General features: G+C 37.9%; 1 protein-coding gene across 1 annotated transcript; it reads right to left on the bottom strand.

Annotated features, from left to right (window-relative positions):
* Positions 1–8419: 8419 nt before the first annotated feature.
* On the bottom strand, positions 8420–8892 carry LOC120288555 (TMV resistance protein N-like). The gene is made up of 2 exons (XM_039302617.1): positions 8836–8892; positions 8420–8770 (listed from the first exon to the last, which is right to left on the bottom strand). Exons 1-2 carry the CDS (start codon positions 8890–8892, stop codon positions 8420–8422), a joined length of 408 nt encoding a protein of 135 aa, XP_039158551.1.
* Positions 8893–10112: the final 1220 nt, after the last annotated feature.

Below are 10112 nucleotides of genomic sequence, written 5' to 3'. Positions count from 1 at the left end.
CGATTCTTGAGGACTTTCGCGAAGATGACATCTTTCTCAGTGTTTGGAAGATTCCTTGCTTGACTTTCCCAGAAAAGATGACAACTTTTTGAAGATTGAGCGAAGAAGACAAACGGGAGTGGAGGATTGATGCTTTCTAGGGTTTTTGAGAGTAAAGTGAATAGAGAAGTGAAGAGAAATCGATAGTGCTCGTTCGGTTAAAAAGAAGAGTAAACGAATCGACACAAATGAAATAAAAATATGCCTTTTCAAAATAACTGTCTTTATCCGTAAAAATAGCTATTTCAAAAATAACTTCCCTTTTGAAAATGAATCGATGCAATATTTACGGTAATTAAATATAGCAACAATTTAAACACAGTATGATGATCGTACCTTTTCAAGATAAGATTGGAGAGAGAAAGACTTACGTCTCGAAGGTCGAGCCAAGGCGTAGATAAAGTCTTGTAAGCTCGAGTCTGAAAGTCTTTAGACTTTGATATCCTCATACCTCAAAATGTTGAGTGCGGGTACGTATAGACTCAAATTGATTTTTCTCCAAAGGCTTTGTGAGTATATCAGCCAGTTGATTTTTGAGTCAACAAATTGAATTGAAACATCTCCATTTTGAACATGATCTCTAATAAAATGATGTCGAATCTCTATATGCTTTGCTCTTGAGTGGAGAATTGGATTTTTGGTGAGGTTGATAGCGCTGGTGTTGTCGCAATTAATCTCCGTGCATGAGTCTTCAATTTCAAAATCTCTTAGCTGTTGTTTTATCCATAGAATTTGCGAACAGCAGCTTCCAAGAGCTACATACTCTGCTTCTGTTGTTGAAAGAGACACAGTACTTTGTTTCCTTGAAAACCAAGACACGTTCGTTTCCAAGCAAGCGGCAAGTTCTGAAGTGCTCTTTCTATCAACTCGCAACCGGCCGCCAGATCTCGCGTCCGAATATCCCCGGAAGTTTAAGGTCGCCTTCTTAGGATACCAAAGACCGATGCTTGATGATGAAGCGACGTATTTAATGATGCGTTTCGCAAAGACACCGAGATGAGATTCTCTAGGATCGATTGAAACCTAGCCTGAGATGCAAACACTTAACAAAATATCAGGTCTAGAAGCAGTAAGATAAAGAAGTGATCCAATAATGCTCTGTACTGGCTTTTGATCAACTTTCTTCCCTTCTTCGTCTTTGTCTATCTTTAAAGAACTTGACATTGGTATGTCGGTCTTTTGCAATTTTCCAGTCAAACCTTTTGACAAGATCATTAACATATTTTCTTGAAAAATAAAAGTTCCTTCCTTCAATTGTTTTATTTGAAGACCAAGAAAGAATGTTAATTCTCCCATCATACTCATTTCAAACTCATCCCGCATAGACTTTGAAAATTTCTTGCCTGAGACTTTCATTAGAGGATCCAAAAATAATATCATCCACATATATTTGAACAAGTAAGAAACTTTTATTTTCCTTCTTGATAAATAAAGTCGTATCTACTTTACCTTTGACAAAACCATTTTGTAATAGGAAATTACTTAACTGTCGTACCAAGCCCGAGGTGCTTGCTTTAAACCATACAAAGCCTTTATCGGTCAAGACTGAGTCTGGCTTCTTTGGGTCTTCAAACCCTGGCGGTTGTTCCACATAAACTTCCTCATGGATAAATCCATTTAGGAAGGCGCTTTTGACGTCCATTTGGAATAACCTGAAATTCTTATAACAAGCAAACACAAGTAATAGTCGAATAGCTTCTAACCTTGCCACTGGAGCGTAAGTCTCATCATAGTCTATTCCTTCTTCTTGCGTATATCCCTTGGCCACGAGTCTTGCTTTATTTCGTACGACTTTCCCTTTCTCGTTCATCTTGTTCCTGAACACCCATTTGGCTCCAATAACAGTTTTACCTTTTGGTTTGGATGTCAATTCCCAGACATTATTTATGCTGAACTGTCTGAGCTCTTCTTGCATAGCTTCAATCCAACTTTCATCAGATAAAGCTTCTTCTATGCTCTTTGGTTCAATTTCAGAAACGAGAGCCACAACACTAGACTCTTCTCGCCTTTTGGATCTGGTGCGAATTCCTTCATTCATTTCGCCGATTATAAGATCTTTGGGATGACTGGACTTATGCTTCCAGTTACTTGTTGATTTGTCTGGTTGATGATCTCTTTCTTTATTTGGATCTTCACTAACAACCCGATGCTGGTTTTCCAGTCCGAGTTGCTTCTTGAGTTGTAGACTTTGGAGGGTCGGAGCGAGTTCGAGACTCTTCTTGATTAGTCTCGACTTGATTCATCTTGCATTGAGTCTTGAAATTTGACATTCATTGACTCCTCTGGGACCGACTCTTCTTGTTATAGACTCGTAAGCTTTGCTTGAAGTAGAATATCCAAGGAAGATACCTTCATCTGATCTTTCTTCAAACTTACCAACTTGATCTTTTGCATTTTTCAATATAAAACATTTGCAACCAAATACATGAAAGTATGAAACAATAGGCTTCTTTTCGTTGAATAACTCATAAGGGGTTTTCGAAGAATAGATCTTAAGAAGACTCTATTAATGATATAGCAAGCTGTTGAAACTTGACTTTAGCCCAAAATCGAGAAGAAATTTTACTTTCAATTAAAAGAGTTCTAGCCATTTCTTGAAGAGATCTGTTCTTTCTTTCCACAACTCCATTTTGCTGAGGAGTGTATGGAGAGGAAAACACATGTTTACAGCCAGATTCATCACAGAATTTTGTAAAATCTTGATTTTCAAATTCACCTCCATGATCTGTTTTTATACAGGAGATTACACATCCCTTTTCATTTTGAACCTTTTTAGCAAATTTTTCAAAATACGAAAAGGTTTCGGACTTACTTGAAAGGAAATATACCCAAGTAAAACGGGAGTAATCATCAACAATTACTAGGCAATACTTCTTACCCCCAATACTCTGAGTTCTGGTTGGTCCGAAGAGATCCATATGCAGCAACTGTAGTACATGATTAGTAGAGACATAATTTATTGACTTAAAAGAATTTCTTACCCGCTTTCCCAGAATACATGGAGTGCATGACTCAGTCTTTTGGTATGTCAATTTGGGTAGACCTCGAACAAGTTGCTTTGATGAGATTTTGGCTAATTGCTTCATGTTGACATGACCAAGCTTTTGTGCCATAAGCTTGCTTCGTCTTGAATTGAGATAAGACATTGCGATTCATTTGGTTTCACATCCGGAAGATAGATATTTCCATGTCTTCGACCCGGGAAAGATTGAGTAGAGTCTTTACCGATTCCGTAACATGTTCCTTCTTGAAAGAAGATCTTGAAACCAGTATCACACAATTGACTAATGCTTAGAAGATTGTAATTGAGTCCTTCCACTAAGGAAACATTACTTATTGTGAGAGTTCCAATTTTCACGGTTCCAAATCCCACAATACTTCCTTTGCTGTTTCCTCCGAATGAAACTTTTCCACCATTTACTTGAGCAAGCTTTATAAAGCAATTTGAGTCTCTGTCATGTGTCTTGAGCATCCGCTGTCAAGATACCACTTTACATGTTTCTTTATGGAGACTCCGCATTTAACAAAGAGTCTCAAGCTTTCTTTGGTACCCAAATTTTCTTGGGTCCTTTGGTGTTAGTAAGATAAAAAAAGTATTAGCCCATACTTTCTTAATAGGTATCCATACCATAGGACACTCTTTTTCAAAGTGATCCAGATCGTTGCACTTAGAACATTTGAGAGCATTTCTACCTACGGGTTTTACAAAGACTTTCTTGAAGTGACTTTTGTAAACCTCACTCGAAAGCCTTTTCTTAATTCTTTCTTTTACTTTAGGAAAATCAATCAATGGAATTGTTTCTTGTCATACCTAGACCAGACTTATTGAAGTAAGGTCTTTGTCTGAAAGAATTTCCTCAAGTTTTTCAGACCCTATAGAAAATTTCTTTGATATATTTGATAAGTCTATTTTTAAAAAAGCATTTTCTTTTAAAAGATTTCCTTCATTTTCTCTAAGATTGGAAACAGACAAGTCTAGACTTTTAACTCTTTCTGCTAAAACATTTTCCTTTTGTTTTAGAGCTGAGTTTTCTTTTTTTAGTTTGGAAATACTTTTGAGAGAAGTCTTAAAACTAAAGCATAGTTCATCAATATATTTAGAAACCTTGACAGGAATTTTAAAATTACTTGCCTCAAATTCACCGTCGAATCGAGTCGATCCAGTCCGAGTTTGATTGTGCCATCGACATAGATTTGCATATTCATTATCACTTTCTTCACACTCAAAGTATCACTTGGGTTTCAGCTTTGAGAGCTTTTCGAAATTTTCAGCTTTTCCTCTCTTCTTCTTGAAGGGGACAGTTGGGTCTAATGTGTCCCTTTTTCTTGCATTCAAAGCAGACTACATCTTTATTTGGTTCCTCATCATCAACGAGACTTGGTCTCGCTGTCTTTGAAAGCCTTGTTTCTTTGAGTTGAACCTTCTTCCTTTTCTATTTAGTTTTCTGAATCTTCTTATCATGAGAGCAAGCTCCTCATCGTCCATATCATCTTCAGAATCTGTAACATCAGAATCATTATTTGATTTTAATGCAATGGATTTCTTACCTCTTGGATCTTCATCTTCATTGATCCTTTCCACTTCATAGGACTGAAGAGTTCCAATCAGCTCATTAACAGATAGTGGCATAATTCTCTGCGTCTCTCTTATCGAAGTCTTTATGTGATTCCAATCCTTGAAGAGTCCACGCAGTAGCTTGTTTACCTTCATGGGATCGAAGTTGGTTGACCTTGATTTTCAAGACCATTCACAATATACGTAAAACGACTAAACATGTCGATATTGATTCTCCTGGTTTCATTCTAAAGGCTTCATATTGACCAAGAAGAATGTTGATTCTTGTTTCATTCACTTGATCTGTTCCTTCATAGGTGATATGCAATCTGTCCCAAACTTCTTTTGCTGTACCACAAGAAGATATTCTATTATACTCGGTTGGTGATAAAGCACAATATAAGGAGTAAATTGCTTTTGCATCGAGTGTTTGTCTCTTGGTTATTTCTTCCGAGACATTCCGCTGGTTTCTTCAAGAGTATCTTTTCCTCTTTCAGACTCGATGCGATGGTAGGAGTAATTCTTTTTCTACAACGTCCCATTCCGAGGATCCTTTGATCGTAGGAAAGCTTTCATCTTGTTCTTCCGGATGTTGTAATTCTTTCCATCAAAGTAAGGTGGTGCGGTATTGATTTGCCCTTCCATCAGCCCTGGTGCTAGCATACTAGCCATGGATCTTTTACTATGAAGTAAAACACTTCAAATAAAGTAAGTACACAGGCTCTGATACCAATTAATATTGCTAGTATAAACACCGAGAGGGGGGGTGAATAGGCGCACAAACAATTTTTCTTAAATACGGAAGCAATTCTTAACAGATTGAAATACGATCGAGGTAAAGAGAGTAAGGAAGAGAAAATTGAACACATGATTTATAGTGGTTCGGCTTATTCCAAGCCTACGTCCACTCTTCCGCACTGACAGCCTACCGGCTGGATTTCACTATGATCAAAAGAGAAGTTACAGCACAGCTTTGCCTTGATTCCACAGTGTAGATGTTCTACCACACCTCCTCAAGGTCTCTCACAAATATAGACTCTCTTTTGTATACAAGTATTCGCTCAAGAGATTTATCTAAACAAATAGGAGCTTCAGACTTTGGAATTCTTCTATCGCGCACACCTCGAACAACCAAGAACGACTTCCTTATATACTCCTTTATGCCATCATACCCGTTGGCACTTACCAAAGGAATTCCTCCAATCTACCCGTTGGACGGAATCAATTAGGAAGATTGTTCGAGCTATTAAAGGAACGTGTTGATAGCCCATCAATCCTGTTCGCCCATACAATCAGGATCTCGGTTTCCATAAGTAGAACCTTCCAATAATATTTAGACAATCATCGAATCTTCAGTCATTGAATCAATCTTGATCAATCAAAGGATTACTGATACGTCTTCTCCAGCCACGAGATCTTCTCAGATGATAAGGTTAAATCCTGAACAAAACATTCAGTTCGGATAACCTTTCTTCAACGGATTAGAGACTGTCAATGAGGATAGACTTTGAGTCTTGAGTCGGCTGTCCGGGAAGTCTTCGACTTTAACTGACAGAGTCTGCAGACTTTCAGACTAGACTGATGGATACGTTTTGTCAACTTCAAAACTCTTCATGAGGATTTCTCCAACAGTATTTTCCACTTGCTTTTTTGGGATCCAGCAAAAGAGGTTATTTTCTCATCGTCTTCCAATTTAACCTGCAAACAGGCCATAAAAGGCATGTAAACAGACCATAAAAAGGCACATTCGACGCAAGTAAGACTATATGTCGCATCATTCAATGAGCAAAATAAATTGATAAATCACTTTTGAAATAAGATTCAGGTCTATATGATAAATTATATATGATGAGATTTGTGTAAATTATGTTTCTTAATAACTTTGGTAGTACCTTTAATTTGTAAAATCAAAAGTTAATTTACTTCTTATTTGTGGCTAGCTTTGTGTTTGCCTAATTTTAATAAGGTGAAGTCATCTATTTTTCCAGTTGGTTTTCAAACAATCACACCAATCCTCATGTATCGCCGGTATGAGATTCTCATGTCCACCTGCGAAGCAATCGATAAGAATCTCAAGGTTCATGATTAAGTGATCGGCTAATGTTACAATAAAGCTGGAAAGATGAATTTATGACATTCAGGTAGAAACGGAAAAAGAGAGAAATGTACGGGTCTAGACACAACCTCGTAAGTCCTGTACCCATGTTTTTCACCATGTTTCGGTATCATGTCGGTGTTCTTGTCGACTTCAAATTTAACGGACTTAATGCAGTCTCCGTACTCAACTTTAATCCCTTTTCAGAAATCTCCTCAATCAACTTTGTCTTAAAAGGTTTCCGGGAATTTTGTTCGCCTCCAAAAGGCCCGAAGGTGAATTTCTCATTGTATCTAGAATAAATCCGGTTCACAAGACGCCCGACTATTTTGTCAATGAGATTCCGTTCACTGTTGACGAAAAGTGTTAGTACAAAAATTTTACGAGCAAGATGTATTAAAAAGAATGAACACAAACATATACCTCAAGAGACAACATACGACAAACATTGTACGCAAAATTCTACATGGGTATATATGAAATACGAATAGAAAAAGATCGAGCTTGACTAAATCGTCATAGACATTGGCACGTGTAACAAAGGAATGGTGATTAACAACGCTCTACTTTCGATAGTGACCCCATCCTGTGCGGCAGAGGAGGGTGCGTCGTACCATGCATATTGCACTCCAAGAAACAAACACATTTTTCAGAGAAGCAATAAAAATAGTAAATACTAAGGATATGTTTATTTCGCAGAAAACTTAAGATTAGGAAAATATTTTTGAAAACATAATTACTTGTATTATCGTAAAAAATAAATGAATAAAAAATATTTTCACCGTCAACTAAAATGGTTAGACACAAATTTTGTCAAATGAAAATATTTTTCATTGACCAATTTTCTAACCTATATAACTAATCGTTTTCGAAAAATGTCATTGACGTCTTGAGTTTTCATGAATCAAACGCACTTTAAGTAAAAAAAAAAAAGAAAAGACTACTTAGTCAGTACTTTAATTTCTACTATGTTATAATGTCATCAAGCATAACACTCCAAAAATTGGCCCCCAGACGGCATGAAAGCAATAATAATAATAATAATAATTGTAGCGGGAAAATTCCCTTGCCTAAAACCCTAACCCATCCACCACCCATTACTATCAGCTCCTCCCCTCCCGGCATCGCCAACGCAAGCCGTACAGTTGCCCCCCACCACCAACCACCACCCCAGCTGAGCCATAACTTAGATCTGTCGAATTCGATTCAAATCTGAGTCTACAAATCTAAGTCGAGCTCGACGCAGACCGTGGCCAAGAAGAGGGAGACGAAGAGAGCATAATAAGAGAGGGAGAGAGATGCACAGAGAATTCAGTAGGGGTTGGTGGTGCAGTGTCGGTCAGAGTGAGTGGAGAGAGCCCACGGCGTAGAAAGAGCGAGGGTATATAGTTCATTATGAATTTGAGGATTCAGTTAAGAAGTGCAAATTGTAGGTTTTCAAAACTTAGGATGAGAACTGATGTTGGAATGAAAAGTTGAGACGATTTTTAAAATTATTCCTATTTTACATCTAAAATCTTGAAATTAACATGTAAAGTCACATTTATGTTTTACATAATTTTTCAAAAATTGGCAATAAGAATTTTCTGGAAAGTCCAAAGAGATTTCTACTTGTTCTGTTCCCTTAAGAAAATTTCGATTGTGCAAAAATTCCATCCACAAAAGTAGCCACACCAAAGAAATAACATCAATTAAAGAAACATCACAGACTACGGTACCAAGCTTCGACATTAAGTAAGAATCACAGGTACGTACCCATTGGCGGCTTTCAAGTCGCAACCCGGCATCTCCTCAGCCTCTTCTAGGGCCTTCCTGTGACCTGGTTCTAATTCGTCACAACGCGCCAAATTTAAAACCTTTTCTCTTTCCATGTAAAAGATGGGAATGACCTCGAGGTTGTGGACCCTTTTGCAGTCGAGGATCTTGACCAGCTGTAACCGGCACGGGTAGGAATCGACATAGTTCTTGGATAACACGACGAGGGCAAAGGCGAACGTCGGCTCGTGGAGTGCATTGGGGCAGTTGTCCTCGATCTTCTCAGCGCCCTCTATGTTTTCCTCTCCGAAGTGGCCAATCCCCACCTGATGCAGCCGCTTGAAGAGGTTCACTACGAAGGTCTCTCCTTGTCATCCTCTCCGAAACTCACGAACACGTCGTGGTTCCATTGAGGACCAGTAGTAGAAGAAGAAGTGTTTCTTGCCATGTTGTTACGTGGTATAGAAACTTAGATCGAGAGGTCTTGTGTGTATTTGGTTTGAATGACATTTTAAGAGGAAAACCATGCCTTTTTATACTTGAACGTGCATGTCTCCTCGTCGGACAATAATTTACCAGGGAAAAACAATGATTGGTGGGATGCAATTCTCTCACCAAAAATGTCAGTTTACATAATCAGAGATTTATGTGACAGATTTTATCAGTTCCCCCCGACATTTGTTAAAGAAAACTGACTGAATGGCAGGAGGAGAATCTCTTTCTCTTCGAAGAGCCTACGTTCAACTTCGTAGCGTGCAGAATCTCACACAAAATATTTGCACCTAAACTGACAACACCGAAACGAGAGCTGCAATACGATGTTGACAGTTCACCGTTGCCTTCCAAGAACGCATCATCCCGGTCCGGTGGACGTTCCAAGGCCTTTTAATGTGTCTTTCTAGATGTTCTTTTTCGTTTGTATCTGTGAGTACAATTAAACGCGGCTCGCTGGGATTTTTTATGAACTAGAATTATGGGATTTTTTTTTTCTCGAAATAGAAGTTAAATAGAAATCCATTTGTGTAGGTATTTATTCCCAAGAATAAATTTGTTTCCGGAAATAGATTTTAAATATAAACAAGATACAAAAATTAATTTGCTTATTTGTTTGTGAGAACAGCTCAAGAATCAAGACCAATTTTTTTTTTTTTCATTCTTTTTCTCTTCCTCCTCTTCTTCCCTAGTAGGTCGCCGGGAGGTCGCCTTGAGCCTCGCCTAGCCACGATGAGGCTCGAGGGACCTTTCCAACAGCCCGCAAGCCTCCCTCGAGGTAGGCAACTTTGCCTGCTCTCATCTAACCGATTGCTAGTTGGCCGGCCATGGCCAAGGTTGGCGACAGGTTAGAGAAAGAAGAATAAAAAGAAACTTACAAAAAATAAAAAGGGAAAAAAAGAGAAAAAAATGTAATAAAATTATTTAAAAAATTAGAAGAAATTCTAAGTCAAAAAACTTTAAGGATCGTACCAAAATATTTCTAGTTCAGGAATATAAATTTTGTACAGCTACCAAACACTTTCTTTTGCTAAAAAACATGTCCAGAAAATATCAATGAAAAAAATTGTTTCCGAACAGTGTTCTTGGAAATAAAAATGTTACCATTCGCACCATTAGTTATGGAGCTGATGGACTTGGAATACAATGCGAGACACACAAATCATTTTTAAAGTG

The sequence above is a fragment of the Eucalyptus grandis genome, chromosome 9 (genome assembly GCF_016545825.1).
Source record: "Eucalyptus grandis isolate ANBG69807.140 chromosome 9, ASM1654582v1, whole genome shotgun sequence".
Taxonomy (NCBI): Eukaryota; Viridiplantae; Streptophyta; class Magnoliopsida; order Myrtales; family Myrtaceae; genus Eucalyptus; species Eucalyptus grandis.
This window is presented reverse-complemented; position numbering and strand designations above follow the sequence as displayed.

Bases quoted from the DNA above. Each gene is read 5' to 3' on its own strand.
- LOC120288555 (XM_039302617.1), bottom strand. From the start codon at position 8,892: ATGGCAAGAAACACTTCTTCTTCTACTACTGGTCCTCAATGGAACCAC. The intron at 8,771-8,835 runs GTGAGTTTCGGA...CGGCTGCATCAG, and splicing joins AATGGAACCACGACGTGTTC to GTGGGGATTGGCCACTTCGG.